At 40.2% G+C, this 27,782-nt stretch overlaps 1 protein-coding gene across 1 annotated transcript in view; it reads left to right on the forward strand.

Annotated features, from left to right (window-relative positions):
- LOC130221807 (retinoic acid-induced protein 1) overlaps positions 1 to 27,782 on the forward strand; it is a 93,975-nt gene that overhangs the window by 60,375 nt on the left and 5,818 nt on the right. Inside the window, 4 exon segments of the mRNA XM_056454403.1 lie at positions 20,286 to 25,091; positions 25,094 to 26,004; positions 26,183 to 26,276; positions 27,343 to 27,392. Coding sequence (XP_056310378.1) covers positions 20,303 to 25,091; positions 25,094 to 26,004; positions 26,183 to 26,276; positions 27,343 to 27,392 — 5,844 coding nt within the window. The 5' untranslated portion in view covers positions 20,286 to 20,302.

A 27,782-nucleotide genomic window follows, 5' to 3' on the forward strand; every position in this document is an offset into this window, starting at 1 on the left:
CCGTGTGGAGGTGCAAACATTGAGCCTTTAAAACACTGTGAATGAGTGTAAATGTAATATGCAGATATTCTGATTGGCTGTTCTCATTTTCATCACTCATCTCGACTCCGCCCACTAGTGTTTATTTTCAGCTCTGGGTTCAGCTTCCAGCCAATAGCAGAACAGCAGCTACTGGGGAGGTGGGGTTAAAGATAGTAAGGCCTCATCTGACTGGTCAAATAAACAACCAAGGCATAAAATAAATGTAATTTATTACACATGAATGTCACAATTATTCACCCTCCTGTGATTTTATTTGTATTTTTTTAATTAAATATTTCCCAAATGATGTTGAGCTCCAGATTCAGGAATTTCTCACAGTATTTCCTCTAATATTTGTTCTTCTGGAGAAAGTCTTATTTGTTTTATTTCAGCTAGAATAAAAGCAGTTTTTAATAGTTTTAAAACCATTTTAAGGTCAATATTATTAGCCCCCTTCAGCAATATTACTGTTGGATTGTCTCCAGAATAAACCACTGTTATACAATGACTTGCCTAATTACCCTAACTTTACCCTAATTACCCTAGTGAAGCCTTTAAATGTCACTTTAAGCTGAATACTAGTGTCTTGAAGAATATCTAGTCTAATATTATGTGCTGTCATCATGAAATCAGTGATTAGAGATGAGTTATTAACACTATTATGATTAGAAATGTGCTGAAAACATCTGCTCTCCATTAAACAGAAATTGGGTTGAAAAATATACAAGGGGGTTAATAATTCTGACTTCAAATGTATATTGCATATGCTATTATCACTATAATTTTCATGCCTAATAGCTGTGCATCTCTTTTTATTTGCTATATAAGCTTGTGTGACTCCAGAAAGGTGCCCTTGGTTTGATGTTCGCTCTCTCTCCAGTCTTATCAAGCGTCCTGATGATACCTGAGGAATGAGCAGGGGAATTTTCTGGCTCTGACAATCCAGATGGGCTGACGCTAAAAGCCTCTCTTTCAGCAATCCACTGACAGTGTGGATGAAATCAGAGCGGGCTGAAGGGGAAAACTGCAGCCAAAATGGGAATGAGATGGTGAAAAAAGAGGAAGAGGTGGATGAAGGAATGGGGGATCGCTTTTCACACTGCAACTTAGACTTTTTGACTTGTTTCTAGCCCAAATATCTAAAAATACTTAAATCAAGAAGCATTTTCTAGACAAGCATTAAATATTGTCCTTTTTTCAGCAATAATGAGTCAAAATTAAGTGAGTTCCACCTTAAAAACAAGCTAAATAATCTGACAATGAGGTAAGAAAAGTACAGTCTTTTCCTTTTAACGTAAGACTTCACTTACCCCAGTTGCTTTAAGAACAAACTCATCTAATTTTGACTCATTATTCCTGAAAAACAAGACGATATTTTTGCTAATCTAGAAAATATTTAGGAATTTTGAGATATTTGAACTAGAAATAAGACAAAAAAAATCAAAGTAAGCAAAGCTTGTGTTTGCTCTGGGACAAGGCTTGCAAGGTCTTCCAATATCCTGCATTGTTTTGCTTCCTTTAGACCCTAATGTCGAGCGCCTCCACACGCCTCTGTGTTCAGCATATTATGCACACATCCACGCAAAAACATGCTCTTTGACAGAGTTTTTCAGCGGTGGGCGGCGGGAGAGAGGATTTGCTCTTTGAAAAGTGTCCACTGATTCGATTGCACTGTCAGGAACGCTTTCTCTGATGCTCGGAGAGTCCGCGGCTTTGAGAATAAGGTCTAAGACAAAGAGAGACGCGGTGGATTTTGGCATATTTATTTCCTGTTCTCTTTCATGCTTTTCTTTTCTGCCTCTCTTGGTCCTGCACAATATATCGTTTCAGTATCACTGATTCACACTTGTTTCTAGCCCAAATATCTAAAACTTCTTAAATCAAGAAGCGTTTCCTAGTCAAGCATATATTGAGTCAAAATTGAGGGAGTTTTTCCTTCAAACAAGCCAAATTACAGTGATGTGAAGGAATTTTGGCTCACTCATCTCAGCTGAATTGTTGTAATTCAGTCACTTTGGAGCATTTTTTAGATTTTGAACTGCCTTTTTAAGGTCGTTCTATGGAATCTCAATAGGATTTAGTTCAGGACTTTGACTAGGCCACTCCACTTTCTTAATTTTGACACATTAACTTGATGCAGGATCACACTGGGGTTACAGTTGACCAGTAGCCACAGTTAAAAAACAAAATATGATTTTTAGTTACGCTTTAGTAAAGCGCTTAAAGCCCTCACACAATTGTAAAGCACTTTAGGTGTATTTCACTGCACAATAAATGCGCAATATAAATGTGCATTACTTTGCAACGACTCCACCAAATGTTATCATTTACATATATATATATAAATGACAGGTATACATACATATGATTAATATCACACGAGTAACAGTGTGATTTGGCTGTATATCAGCTCTGGTGGAAGGCGTGCGTCGGCTAGAGGCCACAGGCCGAGTGCTTTAGTGTCCCACCAGTGCTGATATACAGCCATATTGCAGTGCTACGATTGTGATATTGTGTTTATACAACAGTTTGACGGCATAATCGTGTATATAAAAAAGAAAATCAGACACGGAGAGTCTAAAAATCCTTTCGTATGAGGAACTACTTTCTTCCGCCGTTCATTCACATCTGCTAACCGCTGCTACTTCACCAATGTCACTGTAGACCTTGTGTTTGAATGATTCTCTAGCTCACATTTTAAGATTATAAGGCTGAACGGCATGCAATGAAATTTCCCGGTTGCACTCAGAACACAATAATTAACCCCGAAAAGGCCAAAGCAAAGCAAACACTAGCAGATTACCGTGGTATAAAGACAGCACTACAACATACAAAAGAGAGAGATCGACTGAGAGTGTCACTCACCTGTTTCATAATGATTTGATCAGCTGTAGTTAGAGAATACGCTGAGTTTTTCTCCTTATGGTATGACAGGCTGAAGGGCGCAGACATGCTGAATCTCTAAACTTATAAATATTTAAAATAAGCACTTTATATATATATATATATATATATATATATATATATATATATATATATATATATATATATATATATATATATATATATATATATTATATATAACTATGTATAAACTGCATAGTTGCAATCAAAACAATTACATTCTCGCCTAAAAATAACCTCAGAGGTACATGATGTTGTCCAACAGCTGCAATATTTGTCAAACTGTAGTGAGTTTATTGATCTGCTGTTTCTCTATGTGGGCGGAGTAATACACAAGAGTGAGGAGGCTGTGCGAGTGCTGTTATTGCAGAATATCACATGTCTATCAGCCAATCACATTCAAGAACCAATATATTTGTATAAATATATGATATATCACTTCACTTCAATATACGATGGTGTTATTTTACATTTGATTATTCAGTTTGTGCACCTGAAGACTCACAGAAAACTGTAAAGCACTGTTTATTTTATTTGCATTTTCGCTCTACAGTATTTCTCAATGCTTCTGATTGGTTTATTATTTTTTATGCAGATACACTGCCTTACAAAGTCATCTCAGTCAATCTGAAATGATCATGTATTTTTAAATGCATTTATTCAAGTCATCTGGTGAAATTACACTTAATATCGCAACATATATCAATGAAAAATAAAATATTTCATGTTCCACACTGCAAAAAAAGGCTTTCTTTCTTCATTTTTGTCTCGTTTCTAGTCCAAATATCTACACATTCTTAAATCAAGAAGCATTTTCAAGACAAGCACAACATATAGAAACAATGAGTCAAAATTAAGTGCATTTTTGGCTTAAAACAATCAACATAACGCTCCATTGTCAGATTATTTAGCCTGTTTTAAGAAAAACCTCATTAATTTTGTCTCATTAATTCTGAAAATAAGACAATATTTGTTGCTTATCCAAAAAAAATGCTTCTTAAGTTAAGAATTTTAGATATTTGTACCAGAAACAAAAGAAAACCTCTAAGCATTTCCTGCAGTGCGATATCATTGAGACCTGGTCCAGGAGCAGGCATGTGCATGTGCGTGTGTGTGCATGTGTGTGTGGCTCTCAGCCAAGCCAGTAGAGGGCTGTGGGATGAGTCCGGACTCTTTGTTCTTTGTTGATGAAAGTAAAAGCAGCATTGCATCTCAGCCTGACATCAGGGCACTGATTATATTAAACCCAGACCCAAATTACTCCAGTCGCAGCCTAATTAAACTTTAATCTCCCAATACCACGCAAATCACCTGCGAACGTAATTGAGCGAAGAGCTGCGGTCTGAACAGGGCCGTGTTTGTGACTGCTGAAGCTGAAGGGATGCAGGGATAGACTGAAGGTCAAGTCCTCCTACTGGGAAAATCTCTCTTTTTTTTTGCTCTCCTTTTTTTTTTTTGGAGCGGGTAGAGGACAGCGGTGTCCGTGTTGCTTTGGAAAATGGAGCATTCAGACTCCCAACCTTTTTACAAGATGGTAATAATGTGTTTAATGTCCTTAATTGCTTGAATTTTCTTAAATGTATGTATATTTATAAAGCTACGCTGCAAAAATGCTTGAGTTTTTGTCTTGTTTTTACATTTCTGGATTGAATTTCTTAACTCCTAATGTCACTAGTTCATTCATTCATTCATTCATTCATTTTCTTTTCGACTTATTCCCTTTATTGATCTGGGGTCGCCACAGCGGAATGAACCACCAACTTATCCAGCACATGTTTTACGCAGCGGATGCCCTTCCAGCTGCAACCCATCACTGGGAAACACCCACACACTTCCATTCACACTCATACACTATGGACACTTTAGCTTACAAAAACTCCCATTGGCGCATGTGTTTGGACCATACCTGTCAACATTGGGAAGTGAAAATAAGGGATATGCCAGGGGCGATCTTAGGATTTTCATTTTAGGGGGGCTCAGCTCCTGAGGTAAAAAAAATAAAAAAATAAATATATACTTATATATATATTTATATATATATATATATATACATATATATACACATATATATATATATATAAGCTTAATATTACATTTATAAGTACACTGAAAAAAGTGTTGCATGCAAAACTGTTGCAAACTATTTATTTGTGTTGAATTTAAACAAACAAATTAAATGTAATAATGTTCAACTTAATTTGTTTGTTTTAATTCAGCCCAAATAAATTGTTTACAACCACTTAACGTAAAAAAATTGAGTAAATCCAAGGAATCATCTTTGAATATTTTTTTTCAGTGTAGTAATTTAATAGTAAGAAATTAATAAAAGTTAAAATGTTTAAGATGGTAGGGTTCGACACACCTGTTTACCGTAGTAAAAAACACTTTCTATATTCAAGTACATTTCCATAATAAATAAATAAAACTGCCCCTTTTCTAATTAACAGCAAATTTAAATATATATATTTTAAACCTACAGGTTAATTCACCTATTTCATCTGATCTGAATCACAATAATAAATACGAGTTTTTTAAATACAAGACAACACGTGATGTTTCTATCTCCGTCAGTGACTCAGCTTAAATGAGTACATTCACTAAGTGGTGCCGTCACTGTTTTTAATCCTTCCTGTGCGAGACTGTATGGTATAGTTCATGCCACATGCACTGACACAAAGCGTGTTTAATATTGGGAGTTAATTTGGAAATTAAAAGAGCGAAATTTTCGATAAGAGCTACTTTTTCAAGGAAACAGCTGTGATTATGAGGTGAGCACTGATGGAAACCCGATGACTCCTCCATGACATTGGGGTACAAGTGATACAAGTGTCTCTACAGCAAAGATAATAAGGGATTCCCCCAACACCCCCCGCCCCGGCTAAAAATCCCCGAATTACTAAAGATGTTCATTTTGGATCTGTTTCATTGTAAATAAACAGTTAAATGGTCAGTATTGTGTTTAATTATTATTATTTACAAAGGAAAAAATAAATAGTGTACATTAGCAGCAAATACATTAGCAAACAGTTCAGCTTATTAAAGTTAATAGCCATTATAATGAAGTAGATTCAAGCTATCAAGTCTCATGAGCCGTTTGTTCACTGTATAACTCATTAAATTTCATTTCATTAAATAACAGGCGTCACTTTAAAAATGCACAGATCTGACGTTATAATGAAAGCTTTCCATTGCTTTGCTGACTTTTGATGCTCATTTAGGACGAAATTAGATGTGTTTGAATAAAACCCCACCATGATGGACATCTTTAGATATTATTATTGTTAATTATGTGTATATGTCTGTTCAAACACACACCTAAAACCCAGACTCCGCTTCAAATCGCGTGTACAGAATCCGTTTGGGAAACAGCGTCTATTGATCACTATGGAGCACGTCAGCTGACAGTCACGCACCGCTATATGACTGTTTTGAGGATTGCAATTGAAGGGGAGACGGCACCTGAAATGAAAAGGAAAGGGAATCACGCCATAAACAAAGCAAAAGCACAGAACAGACTCACATTTAAGAGCGAGGGGCGGCCCCTGGTGGTTCGGCGGTATGGGTTGTGTATAGGGAGTCTCGGCTCTTTAATGTTTATTTGGCACTATTCAGAGAAAGACGGAAAATATAGGAGAAATACGTGAGAAATACCTTTATGGGATGATATCGGGATAGAACTGTAAAATACGGGAGAATCCCGAGGAAAATGGGAGGGTTGACAGGTATAGTTTGGACTGTGGGGGAAATCAGATCACCCGGAGCAAACCCACGCTAACCACGCTAATCGTGTGGGTTTGGCTCTATATTTGAATATATTTGAGGGCAGCACGGTGGCTCAGTGGTTAGCACTGTTGCCTCACAGCAAGAAAGTCTCTGGTTCGAGCCTCAGCTGGGTCAGTTGGTGTTTCTGTGTGGAGTTTGCATGTTCTCCCCGTGTTGACGTAGGTTTCCTCCACAGTCCAAACACATGCGCTATAGGGGAATTGATGAACTAAACTGGCTGAAGTTTATATTATTTCTGAAAACAACACAATATGTTGTGCTTGCCTAGCAAAAGCTTCTTGATTTAAGAAGTTTTAGATATTTGAACTAGAAACAAGACAACAAATCTAAGTAAGGAAAGCATTTTTGCAGTGTATTCACCTGTACTGGGCAATTTGACTTGTGTCTGCACACACACACACACACACACACACACACACACACTGACAGCTCAGAGCATCCGCACACCAAAGCGTGAAAGCAAATGATGCCGTCGGCCTGCTCAGTCTCTCACCAGAAGGCGCAAACAGCCGTGCCTGAGAAAAAAAAGAAAGAAAAGAAAGCAGCTTAACATCACACACACTGGAGGATCAGGGCTGCAGCTAGGGCGTGGAGCAGATGCAGATGCAGAAACTAATGCAAACACTGCCAGCAGACACCGCCACACGCAATATGACGATGCATATATACAGTTCAAATCAAAATGATTACCAAATGATGTTGAACAGATTCAGGAATTTCTCACAGTATTTCCTCTAATATTTGTTCTTCTGGAGAAAGTCTTATTTGTTTTATTTTGGCTAGAATAAAAGCAGTTTTTAATAGTTTTAAAGCCATTTTAAGCTCAATATTATTAGCCCCTTCAGCAATATTAGTGTTGGATTGTCTCCAGAATAAACCACTGTTATACAATGACTTGCCTAATTACACTAACTTTACCCTAATTACCCTAGTTAAGCCTTTAGATGTCACTGTAAGCTGAATACTAGTGTCTTGAAGAATATCTAGTCTAATATTATGTGCTGTCATCATGAAATCAGTTATTAGAGATGAGTTATTAACTCTATTATGATTAGAAATGTGCTGAAAACATCTGCTCACCCTTAAACAGAAAGTGGAGAAAAGAATTTAGAGGCTAAACAATACGAATAAATCAAGGGCTAAAGGTATTGCACATGATAGAGTCTAACCAACTGGGTTATATGAATGTCTACATTTACATTTAGTCATTCAGCACATGCTTTCATCCATAGCGACTTACAATTGAGGAGGCATTCAGCGATTCAGCATGAAGAGGCAATACACACAACAAGTGCTGATTATACGGAGGAACTGTTGAACTGAGAGAAGGGTGAATGTCATGGGCATTGCTAGGCCTATTTTCTGCTGTAGCCCCCCTTAAACTTCTGCGATTAGCTCATGAACTGTACACTAAATTATCATCTCAGTCCGCTTTAAATTTAATATGAAAACAGCGGAAGAATTCGGCTCCTTACCGTCTTTTGTTTTTCATTTGATGAGCGAACCACAGCTGTGCAGAGTGAGAGAACAAGGTGTGTGTTTATTGATAGATTACGATAGTACTTAGGCCTATAATATCTGCTTATTTGCAGTTCTTTGCTATAGAGACACTTGTCTCACTTGTACCCCAATGTCATGGAGGAGCCATCGGGTTTCCATCGGTGCTAACCTCATAATCACAGCTGTTTCCTCGAAAAAGCAGCTCTTATCGAACATTTCTCTATCAATCTATTTGAGGCTTGGAGGTCTGAATCTAGTGTGGTCTGAAACGTGTGGGTCTGCAGCTGGATATTGTAGTAAAATCTTGCTCTGCTGACGCCCTCTCCTGCACACACAGACCTGCCCAGGAATATCAATCAGCTCCTGTGCCCCAATTTATAGCCGCTCTCTCTTTTTAATGTCGAGTCGCTGCTCCCCTGATGCTCTGTGCTGGGTTACATGCGCACACACATACAGGCTTGATGCTTGTTGCCACGGTAGCGGAGGCTGTCGTTCTCTGCATTCGAAAACTGAGAGATGTTATTGTGCCGCATCAGCAGCCGCCATTTATGTTTCTGTAGAGTACGCCAGCGAGCAGATTAAAGGGCACCTATAGTGCAAACATCACTCTTATAAGGGGTTTAGTGTGTGTATCTCCAGCCTCTGATGCTCAACATGAATTAATTGTGTTTGTTCTAATCAGACTTGATGAATGAAACTCTTTGATTGACATTCTCCCTGTGTATGTTTCATCAGAGGAGGAAAGCCCTGCCCACTAGTGCCCATCTCTCCCTCATTAGCATAAACAGCAGCCCTGAGTGAGAAGCAGCCGTCTGTCCATTAGCCATTAGGGTGTTTGAGCTGCTGAAGATATTAGCCTCTTTCCCACAGTGATTCCAGTAAATATCTGGAAAATTACCAGAACGACTTTACTGGTAAATTCAAGAAAGTGCTGTCCGCACAGGGAAGGACGTTCTGGAATATTTCTGGAAAAGACCATTCACACATCCATTGTAAAATACCAGTAAACTCTGACATCATCAACCAGAAGTGAGCTCTAAACGGATGCGCTTGTATCTGTAAATATAGGAGGGGTCGGGCTTTAGTTGATGGTTTCACGTTTATTTAAAGCTTGAGCATTCATGCAGCTGCTTTGTCCCAGAGACATCCAAAGGCAAAAGCGCTAACACATTTGACTACATTACAAATTCTGTAGATGCAGGGCTTAATTTGTGCCAGAACTAACCAGATCCGGAGCCAGCTCCTCTACAATGTGATCCGGCACCTCATTTTACCAATCCCCCTCCACACACAGCTCTGTACTTTCTTTCGCGACTCTACAACCATCTTTAGTTTCGTCTGCAACCTGCACCATACCCACCCCAACTGTTTAATTTCGCCTGCGAAACCCCCGCCACCTGTCCGTCTCATTAATTTTATTTGCCTAACCCCCCCCTCTTCACTTTTGTTTACGAAACACCTGCACCCCTGATCGTACCATTCATCCGCGAACCATCAGGCCCCCGCTCTTTAATTTCATTTGCTAAAAACCCCGCCCCCTGCTCTTCACTTTCGTCTGCGAAAAACCTGCCCCCCTGTTCGTAACTTTTGTCGGCGAACCCCCCACCCCCCGCTCTTTAATATAATTAGCTAAAAAACCCTGCCACCCGCTCATCAATTTCGTCCGCGAAACATCTGCCCCCCTGTTCGTAACTTTCCTACACGAACCCCCCACCCCCAGCTCTTTAATTTCATTTGCTAAAAACCCCGCCCCCCGCTCTTCACTTTCACTTTCATGACTTGTTTGGTGTAATATAATGTAAGCTATACCTCTTTGTGAAATATGTAGAAAAAATGACATATTTACATTATTCAAAATCAATCTGCCTATTGGACCATGGGAGCCGCCATTGTTTTTGATGATGTATTTTGATGCTCTGCCTCTAGAACTCTCTAATGTAAAGCAACATAAATGTCGATATATAAAAATAATCAGAACCAGAGATTTATTTGCCAAATGTGCAGAAGGTTTCACTATTGTTGTGATTTGCAGGGGCTTATGGTACATACTGTACATACATATCGACACAAAGGGACAGAAAGACATTTAAAATAAGTGGAAATAAAGTAAGCAATAAATATGTGAAGATTATTTATAAACTAATTTCGAGAGGATCACGTGCTTATGATTGCTAGCGGCTGGATCCGCATTATCCAATTCTCAATGCACCAATCAGACGACTCCTAAGCTACTACAAATACCCTGGGTTACGTACCACCGCTATCTTCGTTTTGAAGAAACCCCCCATCCACCCCTACTCCTCCTCCTTCCTAGATGGGTGGCCCAGTGGTTGCCTCACAGCAAGAATGTCTCTGCTTTTAGGCTTTACCAAACCAGCAGACGTTTCTGTGTGGAGTTTGCACTTTCTCCCCGTGCTCACGTGGGTTTCCCCCGGGTTCCCCGGTTTCCTCTCACCGTCCAAAAACATGCATCTTAAGTTAATTGACTAATCCAAATCGCCATCATAGACGTGCTCCTAGTAACTAGTTATCTCCTAAGAGCGATGACTGTCTGTTCATTAGCTACTACAGCAGAGGAGTTCTCCAGATCCACCTGAGCTCAAACTCCCCTCTCACCTTGAAAACGGGAGGGAGCCCCGGGCTCGAGGATCTGATGAGCTCAGGGCTCTCTCCAGGGACATGATGCCAAACAAGCTTATAATCAATCATCAGCTCAGTGTAAACTCTTGAATTATAGACCGTTTCAATGTGGTGATGGCATTGGCTCATGAACATTTCCTGCTTGTCATCAAACTATTTCATAACTGTATCATTATTTCTGAAAATAAGACAATATGTTGTGTTTGTCTAGAAAATGCTTTTTTGATTTAGGTATTTTTAGTCATTTTGACCACAGATAAGACAATAAAGTAAGAAAAGCCTCCTTCGCAGTGTAAATATACACATGTTTTGGTCATCTGGCCCACTGATAATCATTTTTAATACTCATGATTACAACTGTGACCAAAATAATAATGCTTATGATTGTTCCCATGCTCGAGGAGCCCTAGCTTACAGACGACCATTCTTGTGTAAACATACCCCGCAATCTTATTTAATTTATATTCAGGTATTAAGGAGTTCTAGCCCTAATTTACCTGCTCATGCTCCCGCACACACACACAGCAGTAAAAATGCATCCCAGGCGGAGGGCTCTCACCGTGCCGTAACCAGCACAGAACAGCTCTTAATTCAGACCCTAAGGTGTGATGCTGCGGACACACACACACACACCGCTGGCACAGATGAAACAGGCACCAGGCTCTCACTGCAGGTTTGCTGTTTCTCTCCCCTCTGTGTCACCATGGCAACGGCAGCAGGTCTCCGCATATAAAGGGCACTCGCTAGGGCTGCACAATACTGGGGAAATATGTGATATTGAGATAACGATATTCCTTACGGTATAGAATTAAAGGCTGTTTTTATTAGCTACACTGCACAGACTCATTTTCAGAAATAATGAGTCATAAATAAGTTTTCCTTAAAACAAGCAAATCGGACTTATATATGAAATTAGACTACGTGTTAGCTATCGTAAGGGGTTTTATGTTTTAGTAGATGAGAATATGGATATTGTTAATAATGTTTTAAAGGAAATAAAGGCCCTATGTGTTCCATTTACATATATTTAAATTAATATGGAAAATGAATGCATGATTTTACCAAAACTAATATTAGATTTAAAAAAAAAAAACATGTATGTGCTTGTAAAACAATCTAATTTACATTTTTTAAAAATCTATATAAACTAACCTGCGCATTATTCAGACACTAGATGGCGCTAAACAGTCAAAAACACAAAGCTGACAGAAACAGCTGATGGAGTATACACTAACCTGCACATTATTCAGACACTAGATGGAGACAAACAGTCAAAAACACAAAGCTGACAGAAACAGCTGATGGAGTATACACTAACCTGCGCATTATTCAGACACTAGATGGCGCCAAACAGTCAAAAACACAAAGCTGACAGAAACAGCTGATGGAGTATACACTAACCTGCGCATTATTCAGACACTAGATGGAGACAAACAGTCTAAAACACAAAGCTGACATTTTCGTAGCACAGATGAGGTTTGCATTGAGCTTGTGAACTACCTTTTGACTAAAGAAAACCAGAAAACTTGCATTTCTGTGTTCAGGTCTTACAGGAAGCAGATTAAATTCGGTCCTCAAATTCAGTTCATGCCCTGCTCAGAAATTGAATCGACCCCCAAGGCCTGACCTTCACTCCCACCTCCTTCTCTTCTTCCCTGGCATCCTCTGTCCTGACTCGATGTTTGCTCTGGTTAAAAACAAGCTCCTTATGTGCAGATGCTTTCAATCTCATAACTAAGCTGTTTTATGAAGGATTCTGGATCTGCCAGAGAGCTGGATTACTGGTTTATTATTTCTCAGATCGGCTTGAGAGTGTTCCTTCACCTTTATTCTGTGAAACTTGGGATATATATTAATATAGAGCTTGACTGTGCTCCAGGTGAAACTACAGCTGTGCTATAAGCAACATTAGATCATCATATATATATATATATAGGGTGTCACGGTGACGCAGTGGTTAGCACGATCACCACACAGTAAGAAGGTCGCTGGTTCAAGTCCCGGCTGAGCCAGTTGGTGTTTCTGTGTGGAGTTTGCATGTTCTCGCAGTGTTGGCGTGGGTTTCCTCTGGGTGCTCTGGTTTCCCCCACAGTCCAAACACATGCGCTATAGGGGAACTGATCAACTAAACTGAGTGTATGTGTGTGTGAATGAGTGTGTATGGGTGTTTCCCATTACACGGTTGGGGCTGGAAAGGCATCCGCTGTGTAAAACATATGCTAAAGTGGTTGGCGGTTCATTCCACTGTGGCGACCTCTGATAAATAAGGGACTAAGCTGAAGGAAAATGAATGAATGTTTTATCTGGAATAATCTGTTACTAATTAAATCAACATGTGCCCCAATTCACCTCAGTTTGTAAGGAAAAGTATTCTGAAGCATCAAGAAATATAAGCTGAAATGAATGGGTGTCTATGGGGACCCCTGCTGGATATGTGTCAAAATCGCAATTTCTTTTTATAACAGTAAATCTAAACTTTTTTTTCTCTAACCTGGCAGTATTTTATTCCTAAAATATGAACCAATATCTAGAAACCTTTTATAATAAATTTAAGTCAGAATTGTTGTGATTTTTTAAAGTAAAACAACATTTTTTATAAGCCATATTGTGGCGTAGTTGTTTGTTTTGCAAAGTAAATTAATTATTTTTTTAAAATATAAAAAATATCCACACAAACACTGCAAATTTGAGAAGGCAATGTAAGAACTAATATATAGTTTATCATGTATATTTCCCTATGCCATTGGTCTGTATATGTTTGGGGTCAGGAGGACCCCAAGGAACCTAACTGTAATTTTTTTTCCTGGGCCGTTTTAGGGTTAAATTGAAATAACAAAGATGTAAATACAATTGTAATGTATTATATTGTCACATTTTTGCTTTATCTCAATCACAAAATAAATACTTTCCAGTAATAATTACAGTTCATTATAACATATTATAATATAATATATTGCTGTATACACAGTTCTCAGTATAAATGAAAGGCTGAGTCCCTTTTTTATCAGAGGTCGCCACAGAGGAATGAACCGCCAACTATTCCAGCATATGTTTTATGCAGTGGATGCCCTTCCAGCTGCAACCCAGTACTGGGAAACACCCATACACACTCATTCTCTCACACACACACACACACACACTCATACACTACGACCAATTTAGTTCATCAATCCCCCTATAGCGCATGTGTTTGGACTTGTGGGGGAAACCGGAGCACCCGGAGGAAACCCACACCAACACTGGGAGAACATGCAAACTCCACACAGAAACGCCAACTGACCCAGCTGGGACTCGAACCAGCGACCTTCTTGCTGTGATAGACAGAATGAAAACAGCTGTGATAGACCATATGTTATTCTATTAAACAAACAGCTTTATTAAACAGGGTTCAAATATGAGTTTGGTCACCAAACATCTTTAGGAATAGAAAGATAACATATATATATATATATATAAATTAGAAGATTTCAACTAAATGGTCATTTTTTTATGTTTCTCTTGATTTTTCCTGTTTGTTCAGACTTGATTTAATATTTTCCCCCAACATATTAATGTATGTGTGCAAATTATTGGACTGTTGCTTCGATTTAATAGAAAGTTTAGCTCATTTAACATGTCTCTCAGTGTATTTCTGTATATTTTAGGCATTTCTGAGACTACTCCACATGTCTTAATTTGATTTCTGACTACGATTATGACTTTATTCAGATTAATGTCATCAGAAATCTCTGTTTACATGGTGAACTCTTAATCAGAGTATTGTCTTAATCATATTAAAATCTGAGTATTGGAGTCCATATAAAGGTACAGCTGAAGTCAGAATTATTCGCACTACTGTGAATTTCCTTTAATCAGATATTCCCCAAATGATGTTGAACAGATTCAGGAATTTCTCACAGTATTTCCTCTAATATTCTTTAATTATTTCCTCCATTCTGAATTCGACTGTACATGTATATGTTTAGCATATGAGATTTTTGTCATATCGTCCAGCATTAGCCATAGTTTTAGACTGATTCTTCATTTGGGCCAGTTCATGCTAGTATAATCATGGTAAGTTCTATATACTACGGGTATCTTTGTCATTATTTGGTACCCAGGAGACAAATTCTGCTCTCTCAGCAGACCTAGAAAACTTACTGTACCTTTTAGACCCTATACTCTCAACAGATCTGTGTCAGCAACAAACCCTCACACAAGTCTTTAATCAGCCGGACACTGTGGGTCTGTCCTGCAGAATGTTTCCAATGTTTCCTCATCAATGATTACATAAATAACTAATTTAACCCTTGTGTACTGCTCAGATGGACTCCCCTCTGGTTATGTTGGTGTCTGTTTTCCCCCCCATTGACTGCCATTATAATCACATTTATTGATTGCAAAGCCAGGACAGCATATCCTCATGCATTCTTGATTGCTGCTGGGTTTCCCTGTTGGGATTAAGAGGGACAGTGTGTCATTTCTACTGTTGATCATCAGTTCGCAGCTTTAACCCTTTAGATCGGCCTGTGCTGAAGAGTTTCTGGCTTTTACATAGAGTAAAACAGCAGATTATAGTGTGTGTGCAGAAATACACTTACTGTGTTTACCGTGTTCTGAGAGATGAGGGGACTACTTAGAGTTTCCCAGACAAATCAAGGTAAGTGTGCAAGATCTCTCTCTCACACACACACACACTATACTTCATATTAAAGCCAAAAATTAAGCCAAATGATCAACAGTAAAAAACGGCATGATTATATGCTGTCATGGCTCTGCAGTCTAAAAATGTGATTATAATGGAAGTCAATGGGGCAAAAACAGCCCCCAACATCACCAAAGGGGAGTCAATTTGAGTGTACTGTTGAGTTTTTGAAAATTTTTAGACACAAAATGGTGCCAAAGAGTCAAAAACACAAAGCTGACAGAAACAGCTGATGGAGTATACACTAACCTGCACATTATTCAGACACTAGATGGAGACAAACAGTCTAAAACACAAAGCTGACAGAATGAAAACAGCTGATGGAGTATACACTAACCTGCACATTATTCAGACACTAGATGGCACCAAACAGTCAAAAACATCCTCAAATCCTCCAGATTTACCCAAAATATGTGTCAAAATATGATTTGCCACCAAAAATCATTTCATTTGCAGAGAAAAAGTTGTGACCAAATTAAGCGTCAAAATCCCCCCAGAGTGGATGAAAACGACCCAACATTTGAGATAGATAACGTATGCGTATTAATCCACCACACACTGCAGTGTTACGTGTATAGGAAGACAAGATCAATCGTGTCACTTGCTCAGTTTGTCCTTTCCGCCACACACTGTATGCATTTTTAAAGGCTGGAAGCATAGATGCAGAGTTAGTCCTATTTGGGTCACTGTGTAAACAAGCAGAGCAGCAAACAAGCAGAACTGAAGCAGCAGAGGATGGAGAATCTCCTGGGAGGCTGCAAAAGTGGGAACTGCGTTGCTCTTGGGCCTGATGTCTTCAGACGGAGCGCTATGAGATGAATAATGTGTGTGTGTGATGGGACTGGGCGGCCATCCCTCGACAGGCCTACAGCACTGGAGTGGAGGAATAACACACACTGCAAAAACACACTCTTCTTGTTTCTAGTCCAAATATCTAAAGATTCTTAAATCAAGAAGCATTTTCTAGACAACATCGTCTTGTTTTTGGAAATAAGGAGTCAAAATGAAGTTAGTTTTATTTAAAAGAAGCTAAATAATCTGCCAAAGGGCTAAAGTGGATTAATCCTATGTCTAAAGGAAAAACTTGAGTATTTTGCTTGCTGTATTGGCAGATTATTAGATTGTTTTAAGCAAAAACTCAATTAATTTTGACATTATTTTCTAAAAACAAGACAATATTTTGTGCTTGTCTATAAAATGCTGCTTGGTTTAAGAGTTTCTAGATATTTGGACTAGAAATAAGACAAAAACTGTAAGTAAAAACCACATTTCTTTGCAGTGAACAGGATTTTAAATATAAAACCTAGTCATTTAGTAATATAATACCAAGTACAATGTGTAATTTCACCATGAGATTGAATCAATTAGTGATTTCACAGCATTATCTACTGAAATTCTCATAACCGCAATGAGTCCATCTATGTCTGAATCCTGAAATGTGCTTAATGTTGTAGTTTAAGCATATTAACGTGAATATTTTAAAATAAAAAACTAAATAATTGTGCTAATAGATTATTTAACATGACAGAACAAACCATTTCCTGAATATTCCTGTATAATAATAATGGAGAAATGCTGTGTCCATGGCTGAAGTCCTCATCCTGCGCAACTCTTTTGGAAACGATGTTGAAAAAGGTGGTAAACGTTCAGTAAAATGATTTATAATAATGTAGACACATGCTCCAGACTCTGTTTAGAGTAACTGAAAGGAAAAAATTATCATGTTTAGACATTTTTAACTTAGACAGGTGACACGGTGGCCCATGGGTCAGTTGGCGTTTCTGTGTGGAGTTTGCATGTTCTCCCCGTGTTGGCGTGGGTTTCCTCCGGGTGCTCCGGTTTCACCTACAGTCCAAACACATGCGCTATAGACCATTTTGAGGGATGTAAACAATATCAATGGTCCTAATGTATTTCCTGCTTTACATTTTTATTGATCATAGCTTCCGAGAATCCCAAAAGAGCTTCATATTGATAAATAACGACAGCGGTTTAAACGTTATGATTGAATTCACTTTAGTTTCAGGTATGAAATAATTTGGCATTTGCCAATGGCATCACCACATTGAAATGGTCAATAGGTGAATTGATGAACTAAACTGGCCGTAGTGTATGAGTGTGTGAATGAGTGTGTATGGGTGTTTCCCAGTAGTTGGTTGCAGCTGGAAAGGCATATGCTGTGTAAGCGACCCACGATGAATAAAGGGACTAAGCTGACGAAAAATGAATGAATGAATGAATGAATTTAGACAAAACCGGCTCTTCATGAGAATCACCCAGCTATGACGTCATCCTAATAATAATAAATGTAATCACAGGTACAAACGTACAAGCGTACATTACTAGATGCATTAAAACGCAACAATGATTGACTGAGGATGCAGTAAAGGTGTGCATGTTTATAGTGCTCAATGTGATGTGACTTCAGGAATGATTGAGGATGTGTACATTCTGAATGTAGGACTGTAAAATAATCCCTAAGTTAGCGGTTTTCAGTGTTTTGTGGCTGATGTTTTCATTTATTTCTGTTTTAGAATTGTATTATGGGATCTTGATCTTTCTTACAGTACCTTTTAACCTTGAAAAGTGTGTAAAAAGTGAACATTTTTAATAGATTGCAGCAGGGGGGTAGATTTAGGGTGGACGGAGGGGACGTGTCCCCACCAATATCCACCGACCATTAAAATGTCCCCACCAATAATTGAATCCACTTAAAATAAAAACAATCGCGCTGTCAACATTACCTAGACACGCAGAAAGGGTTAAATGACGCTCTCTCCTCGAGTCCTCCCGCCCCCAACACACATATGGACATTTTGATTGGCTGTGCCTTTCCCTGCTGTCATGTGAGGGGGTGTGGCTGCGTTTAGACACAAGCAGCGTCAGATGCAGTGGATTGTTTTTTCCATGTATGAGTAAGGTGTGTTGGGTGACACACACAAGTGAGGATGGCGGCAGCAAAAAAAAGGTAGTCATAAGGTTTTCAAGGAAAAGTGTAAGTCACATAAACTCAAGTTCGCTACTGAATGAGTCCATCATGGTAATGCCGGTAATGCTCGTGTTTCCCCCCCATTTTAACGCACAGTCTATCATTATAGCTGACTGATGTAGTCTGTGCACAATGTGTCCTGAAAACTAGCTGCAGAATAAACAGCGACATGTAAAAGTATATGACCCCTGCCAGTTCTCCTGATCACTCAGAGTAGCATGTGCAATTTTTGTTGAAACAATATGTGTATAGGCATAATACCTACTGATATATGAGACATGTTTCATTTGCACTATGGCTAAAATTAAACGGAAGTCTTTATTAAACTCTCTCTTTATCAGTTCATGAACATTATTTTAACATTACACTCTCAGGCCTGTAGCCAGCTTATTGAAAGGGGATCTTATTTTTGTTTTCTGAAAAACTGAACTTTAATTATGAGGTATGAATATTGCATTTTAGTGACATTTGAAGAACTCATTTTTGCTGGGTTATCCTGTCAGATGGTTATCAGAACCACACTTTTTGATGTACCTAAAATATTTACAACCATTTTGTCAAACTGCTTAGCATAGTAATTTACTATAATAAGTGTTTATTTACAAATGTGCATTTAAAGTGTACGGTTTATATTACGGTTTTATAACTAATGAAAATTTAGATTAAAGAAATATGAAAAGAAGCTTATTTTTAAAATACAAATGTATTATCATCCAGCCTGATCTCACGAGAAAATGTAAGTATTTTACGTTTTGTTAGTTTAGTGGCTAATTTAGTCGTACGAGTTCAGTCGTACGAAATTGTACGATTTTAAAAAAGAGGCGTGGCACCTAACCCCACCCCTAAACCCAACCGTCATTGGGGGATGAGCAAATCGTACTAAATTGTACGAATTAGATCGTACGAATTCATACGAATTAGCCACTAAAGCTAAAAGTTGCGAATTGCCGTGAGATTGTGTTGTATCATCTATCATTAAACATTTTTTTTAGAAATCTGTTCAAACGTGTTTTAAATTAAACAAGTGCCAGCACATTCCTCAGTCAGAATTTGGCCATTTGAAAAATAAAAATTAAAAATTACAAATATTAATAATCCAACTTTAGGTCTTTCAAACCACCTGGACCAGACTGCGGGCCTGACTATTTATTTAACTTAATAAATTGTGTAAAGAGAAGATGAATTAATAATGTATTTTAATAGCATATTATAGCATATAATAGCATACATTTTAATAATTAATAGCAGCATATATATATATATATCCTTTGGGGATGGGAGGGGGGTTGTTTCATTCACCCGTCCCCACCAATGTCAAGTGCAAACCTACGCCCTTGGATTGCAGTGCTGTATTGTTTGGGTTGGTGTTGTATATTATACTAAACCACCAGTACATTTTCTGTTATTTTACTATATATTATATATTATTATTATTATAATTTTAATTATTATATATATTATGATATATATATTATTATTATTATTATTATATACTATATATTATTTCTTATACATTATATTATTCCAAACGACTAACATGTCAATTAAAGAGTTGAATTTCCAACATCGAAAGTCGACAGAGCAGAGGTCGACATCCCATAATGCTGAAAGCATAATGCTGAAAGCAGTGTAGCAATGAATTCAAATGAACTGAATGATCACTGATAAGAAAAATGGAAAGCCACTAAGCACAGCCTCTCTCTCTCTCTCTCTCTCTCTCTCTCTCTCTCTCTTTGTTTTGTTTTTCTCTTCCTCTTCACATAGAGCCCCTATCTGGAGTCATGCAGTCCTTCAGAGAGCGGAGTGGTTTCCATAGCAACCAGCACTGCTACCAGCAGGAACCCCAAGATTTACCGCGCCTCGAGAGCTACAGACATCATTACAGCCAGTCCAGACAGGGCTACGAGCCACACGCTTTAGCTTCTGCAGGGATGTCAACAGCGGGATCTAAAGACTGTTACGGGCAGCAGAACTATCCTGTCTACACCAGCGCCACACAGACTAAAAAACCATACAGAGGAGGCAAAACTCCAAACCAGCATCTGCAGGCGGGCTACAGTAACCACATGGGCACCGGATACACGGCCCAGTATATAAGCGAAGGTCACCTGCAGCAGAAATGGGATGAGTCGGCTCAGATGACCCAGTTTGAGCAGGACATGGTGGGTCGTCTAGAGTCTGGGTCATCGCAGTACCTAGAGCAGAACATGCTTGCTATCTCTCAAAGTCAGTGCCATCTCCCCTCCCAGTCCTCCGCCCCAGTCTACACCAGTCCGCATCAGCAGGGAATCCCACCCAACCCGGCGCCATCTCCTTTAATGTACCCACAAGGCCACATGCATTTCCCTCAGCACTCGCAAACCTCTTCTTCACCTTCATCGGCTTATATGGAGAAATGTAATACAGTGTCACATGGCTACAAAGGCTACGGGATACCACCTAATGCCCAGTATGGAAGACAACTGAGCAATCACAGCAGCCTAAAACCGAGTGGATATAGACCTCAGAATAATTACGGTTACCAGCAAACTCCCCCGAGGTCTGCATTTGAGCAGGGCTCCCTGCAGGGCATGTCTGGTACACAGGAGAATCTTCAGAAATTCCAGCACTACAATCAGACCCAGCAAAACTACTGCATAACTGATATCTCTGTAAGGTCGCCGGAACAATACTATCAGACCTGCAGTCCTAGTTCCAGTCATTCACCGGCGAGGTCTGTGGGAAGATCTCCCTCGTACAATTCTACACCATCACCCTTAATGGCGAATGCTGAATCCTTCCAGTATGGCCAGCCTCCCATCAACCCTGGGGCTTCATCATCTGCAGGTTTGCAAAATGAGCAAAATATGCTGATGCCCCCTCATACCCACTCATCGTCCAGCGTGAACCAGTCCCAGAGCTTTTCTGGCTCAATGAAAGAACGATTCTCAGAGAAGCTCTTGACCAACCCCAGTTTGTGGAGCCTCAATGCCCTAACTTCTCAGGTTGAAAACATCTCCAACAATGTCCAGCAGCTGCTGCTGTCTGAAGCTCTGATGGCGAGCAAAAAGACCAGCAAACGAAACCATCCTAAAAAGGGAGAAGATTACAGAGGTCAACTGAAAGGTATGGATGAGTCTTGTCCTGAAAATCAACAAGGTCCTTCTCCATCTGATGCTTACAGCATTCCCAGGTCCATGACAGCCGAACTGCAGGAGGGAGGATACTCCAGCAGCACTGAGGACCAGATGGAAAGAAATTACTATTATTTTGGTCAGGAAAAGGGTCAAGGACACACCCAGACACACTCCCGTCTCAGCCTTGACACAGTGTCCACATGCTCCTTAAACTCGGCTGACGATGTCTCCGTTAGGTCAGGAGACTCAGTTCGAAGTCTCCAGAGCGTAGCCTCGGAGGATAATCTTAACTGTGACCCCAGAGTACAGAGAGCACTGTCTGAGGAGGAGCCCAATAGCTCTCTCTGCTGCATTAGAGATGAGAGGTCTCCCATCGGCATAACAGCTCCAAGTCCTATGAAACAAGAGAGTAATTCACCACCAGACATAAAACGTTCAGAGAGCACTCAAAAGGAGAACTTTGAGGAGTCAGCATGGACCGAGAGGATGGCTGATGAAGACAAAACTGAACAAAGCAAGCCGTCTGCGGAGCATGATTGCAAAGGGGAGGTCACTGAAAAGCAAGAGAAGTGGCTGGAGGATGAGAAAGGTCCTTCTCTTTTTCAGAAAATAAATAAAACCGTGTTGGAGGAAGGTTACTCCTATGAAACGGAAGAGAATATCTACCAAGGGCTACAAAACAAATATGACTCTGAGAAAGAAAGCACGACGGAGATAGACTGTTTTGCTGAACTCAGTCACAAATGTGATGAAGACACAGAAATAAAGACAGAGCATTTCAAATCAGAGCCACAAACCAGTGTTGAAATGCCAATGGAAGACTCTCCCAGCAATTCAGGCACTGAACTGTGTTTGCCAGAGAAAGAAGAACATTCAAGCGGTGAGAATTCAGTGGAGACCCCAGCATCCACTCTTGAGGGACCTACGGACACCCTTGAGGAGCAGACTTCTGTCCTCTCTCATACGTCCACTGAGGTGAGAGATGAAAAGGATTCAATTCTGACAAGCTCAGACGAGGTTATAAATAATAAAACAGAATCACAAGAGTCTTTTGCAGACGTCTGTGGCACATATGAGGAGACGGAAAACACGCAACAAGTAAACACAGAAGCTGCAGAAAGCTTTGCACAGGACACACCACACAGCGAGAGCGAAAGGAGGTCAGTCATATGTGACATTGCACCTCAGACTCACACTGCCAAGAGTGGCTTCTCAGCTCTCAATGAGAAAACAACACCTTTGGCTCAGGCAAGGGATCATCACATCGATCGTAGTGATGCAAAGGTGCTGGAGCCTGACTCTCCTCAGTTGCCAGGCAAGTCGATACTGCACTCTGCACCATCTTGGGCTGACACTCCACCCTCTCCCAAGAAAGGGGATGAGGATATGGAGCCAGAAATAAGCTGTCCCAGCGCGGTGACTCCCTCAGCCAAACCAGAGCCTTTTGCGCCATCTTCACATACAAGAATGTTTGGTAAGAAACATGTGCGGGGCAGGAGGAGACCAATGAACTCAACTGCAGGAATAAGAAGGCAGCTAAGTATAGAAGAAGACACTGTTTCACCTTCTGCTCAAAATCCTAACATACCTTCAAGCAAAAGCACCCTTATTGTTGATCAGATGGAAACTGCCCATCAGAATATTAGTAGTCAAACACCAAAACTTGTTATGGAGAGTTTACCATCGCGGATGTGCACTCGCTCCTACGGTTCACAAAGTAGCCAAAAGGTCTCCCCTCATGACAGAAGGAAACCAGGTCCAAAGCCTGCTCCGAAATCAAGTTCAAAAATAGCTGTCAAGCCAGGTCCAAAATCGAATCCAAAACCTGCACCAAAGCATAGTCCAAAATCAAATACAAAACCTGGTTCAAAATCAGTTCCTAAATCTGAGGTCATGCCTAGTGTAAAACCTGGCCCCAAACCAAGTTTAAAATCCACAGGGTCCAAAGAAAGTCCAAAGCCTTGTCCTAAATCTGGTCCAAAATCTGCCACTAAATCCGGTCCAAAATCTGCTTCTAAACTCGCCTCAAAGCCTGTGGCTGTGCCAGGAGAAACACTTGCTCCAAAGTCAAATCAAAAGACAGCAGAGTCTAAGCCAATTGTGGCATCAGTAGCTAAAGGCCCAGGTCGACCGAAAGGAATCAGTAAGAACAAACAGATTAAGATTAAACAAGATGAAAATGTTTATACAGCTACAGAACATACCAAGGACACACACTGTACTCATGAACTGAATTTGCAAGATGTGACCACTGAATTAGCTTTGGACACAATTGTTGGTGTTGTGGATACCACTAAAGATATAACTGTGGCTCCCACTTTGGAGTGTACGCTAGATAGCAGCTGTATAAAATCGTTAGCGAGAGAGCAAAAGTCTATGGTGTTAAGATCACGGAAGCAAACAAAAGATAAACTGACTGAAGAAAAAGAACAAAAAAATGACAAATCAATGAAGACACCTTCAGCAATGGTCACACACTCCTCAGAAATACAGGATGTTACTGTGGATCAGTCGTGTGAGACTGAACCTTCAAATCTCGAATTACCCAAGCAGAAGGATGTCTCCACAGATTCACTTCAACAACCAGATGAAGAGGTGGTTTCCGTCAAGCGAAAATGCAGTTTATCAACCTCAGAACCCAAAAGGAGGAAGAAAGGAAGGCAAGATGAAGTAAAGGCACAGGATTCTCCATTAGATATAGTCCACATTCCAAAGGGAAAGCGAAAGAGAGGACAACATTTGCTCGTAGAATCAGTAAGCACCACTTTAACTACTGATAACCTTCCCACTGATGACATCAGTGACACGCCATCTGTACCTCCTCAGTGTCCCACTAAAACCAAATATTTGCCTCCTCGGAAAGGCAGGGGACTTAAATATGAGGCAATGGTTCAGAAAATAACATCCCCAGGGTCCAAAAAGCAACCTGTAAATAACCAACCAGACATTGTACTAGAAGAATCTACGTTAAAACCAGTGCCGCAGGTACCAGATCAAAAGGAGACAGCGAACGCCCCTGAGATGCCTCAGACGGAGGGTGAAAGCACAGTAAGTACACAAGAACCCGAAAACACAGAAATACAAACGCCAAGGAAGAAGAGGAGAAAGTGGGCCGCTGTAGAGAGCAGCGATGCTCCAGATGTAAGCCTGGATGCTGGGAGTCTCGTTATCAACACTCCGAGACTAGCTAAACAGAGAGCTATTAAAAACAACCACGAGATGCATCTGAAGCAGCGAAAGAAGAGAAGAAAAGGCACTGAACCACAAGAAAACATCCCCATAGTGGAGCAACAGGAGCCTAAACAGACTGATATCTTGCCTACATCTCCACCTTCCATAATCCCGCCAGAAACATTTGAACAGACTCAGTGTAATGAGCCACCAAAGGAATTAGGCGTACCAGTGATAAAACCCAAACGCGGCAGGCGGCCGTCACTTAAAAAGAAACAAGAGGAACTCTCAAAGAGTCAAAAGAAGATGAAAATGTAATCGAGAAGAAAAAAAAGCCTGGGCCCCAAAAAAAATGTGTGGATGCCTTAAAAGTTGTAGTGAAGAGACCTAGGATCAAGACTAAATGCATCAATGAACTGTCTCCAACAGTAAAGGGGACATTATCAGACTTACACCCAGATCTAAGTGACGGAAAATCCTCTTTCAGACCATACGTGCATATCGACAGCTCTGTGGACGTCGCATCTTTATGCACTATCGTCAACAGGCCTGAAGAAGAGCAGATGATCGGTCAGGCAAGAACAAAGAGTGAACCTAAAATCAAAAATCAAGTTGCAAAGACAGTGTCCAACTCTTCAGTAATGCTCCAGGGTCCCTTAGTTAACATTAGCCTAACTGACAGATGTCTAACGTGCTGTTTATGTGGAAAGCCAGCAAATTACCGAGAGCTTGGGGACTTGTGCGGCCCCTATTATCCTGAGGACTGCATACCACGAAAAACACTGTCATCAACACACAGGAGTGATTTCAGGCAAAACAGCAACTGTGCCAATGAGACGGAGGTTAGTAGTATTGTAAAAAGCACACAGAGTGAGTGTGAGCAGGACATCCAACAGGAAAAGCCAAACGAAGGGCATTCGAGGAGGGGCAAAAGGGCAATTCGGGAACGGTCGAGAACCAGGCCGACTTTGCGAATGAGGTTTAAAAGGCTGCTGATTTTGCAGAGCAGACTTAGTGGAGCGTCTCCCCCTGCTGGTGTGGAGGGCATTGAAACCAGTCTGCAGAGATTACAGATGGAGGCTGAGGAAAAAGAGCATTGGGCTCATGAAGCGTGTGCTGTCTGGACCACGGGCATAATCCTGGTAGCAGATAAACTCTTTGGACTGACCGAGGCTGTTCAGAAAGCTGCACATGCTGTAAGTCTTTACTTTACACTTGGTCACACTTCATTTTAATACACAATTCATGCTAACAAACCATCAACTGACACTTTTAACTCAATCAACTACTAATTACACTGTAAAATATATAGTTATCATATAGAAAAGAGTCAGTACTTTGGAGAAGCTCCTCAGGATCTCTGTCTGATCACAGAAATGCTCCAGATGCCAAGGTGAAGGAGCCTCCGTCTGCTGCAGCTGGAAGAGCTGTACTCAAAGCTACCACTATATCTGCGCCAAAGAGACGGGTAAGAGTTCTGCTACATGTTTGTGTACATTTAAGGTCAATCTAAAAGACTCCACCACTGAAGCTGTAAGAACCAAGCAGGTTAAGCCTAGTTCACACTACAGGACATTAAACATTGGTAGATCTATGTGCTGTTGATTTTGTGTCATTAAATCGCTGTGGTGTCTCTCACTATGCAACGTAAATGGTCCACAAGAGGGCGTCAAACACTACACGATCTGAAAACAGATCCCAACAGCTCTGTTCTGCCCCCAAAACACAGCCGATTAAATGAGCGGAGCTAGCAGAGTAAGCTGAACACTATTGGCTGCTTGACGATGATGCGTCAGCCAATGATTTTCCCAGCCCGATATGTCAACAAGTTCGTTAACTAAAGTTAGTTAAAATACTGTAGTGTGAACCATGCATTAGACATGCATATATATATGAACATGAACCTGGAAATGTCTTTAACTCGCTACTACGGTTCACAAAGTAGCCCAAAGGTCTCCCCTCATAATCCGAACCGTGCCCAGGCGTGTTTCCCAGTTCGTTTGACAAGTGTGAGTGCTCCGAACCGTGCCCAGGCATGTTTCCCAGTTCGTTTGACAAGTGTGAGTGCTCCAAATCATGCTCAGGCATGTTCAGGTGTGCAAGAGCGTGGTTCAGTTGGGCATGGCGCGGGATGCTTGTAGTGTGAGTGCAAAGCACACCTGAGCCCGAAACTGAAGACGTAACGTCAGGGACTGTTTTAGGGACTGTTTCATATGGGTTTATTAACCATTCTTACTTTTCAATCAACACGAACTGTCATAGATTAAAGACACAAACCCCCCGGTGCATGACATCTGCACCTTCAGCTAACCTCCTAATACCTGAAGCACGAGGACTTTTATGATAATAATGATGAGTGTCAAAAGTTCTGGATATGTTCCAGAACATATCCATAGTTTTTAGACTTAATCTACAGAAGAACAGCATTTACTGCAGTGTATTCACTGTGTTTTGTGATATCAACAATATATTGAACTGTCATATATCATTCTAGCATTCATTCTCTCCACTTTCTTCATTGAATCTCTTTCCAGGCTGCACGTTTGAAGAAGAAACCTTCTCTATTCGGTGTCCGAAACACAAGGTAAGCGGGTGAATCAGGTTTGCATGCAGAGAAGGACATCTCTGATCTAAAAGACATTCCCATTATACCATGAACTTCAGTGTCCTTGGAATAATGCCGTACAACAGCGAGGAGTGAGACTCAAAAAAAGAGGAGTGGAAGCATAAAGAATAAGATACTTATAGGAAAGAAGTTCTGCCTGATGATTATTGCTCACTGGGGAACAGCCAGATTTTTTACTCAAGGTTTTGTTTCATGCACTGTAAAAAATATGTTTCTTACATCGGGATATATACAGGAATCAGAGTGACATTCAATACCTTACCATACTCTTTTCATACATTTTAAAACCTCATTGTCACTTTTGGTTTTAACCGGTAACCATGGCGACATTTTAACTTTAGTATACTT

Source organism: Danio aesculapii, chromosome 3, assembly GCF_903798145.1.
Source record: "Danio aesculapii chromosome 3, fDanAes4.1, whole genome shotgun sequence".
Classification (NCBI taxonomy): domain Eukaryota; kingdom Metazoa; phylum Chordata; class Actinopteri; order Cypriniformes; family Danionidae; genus Danio; species Danio aesculapii.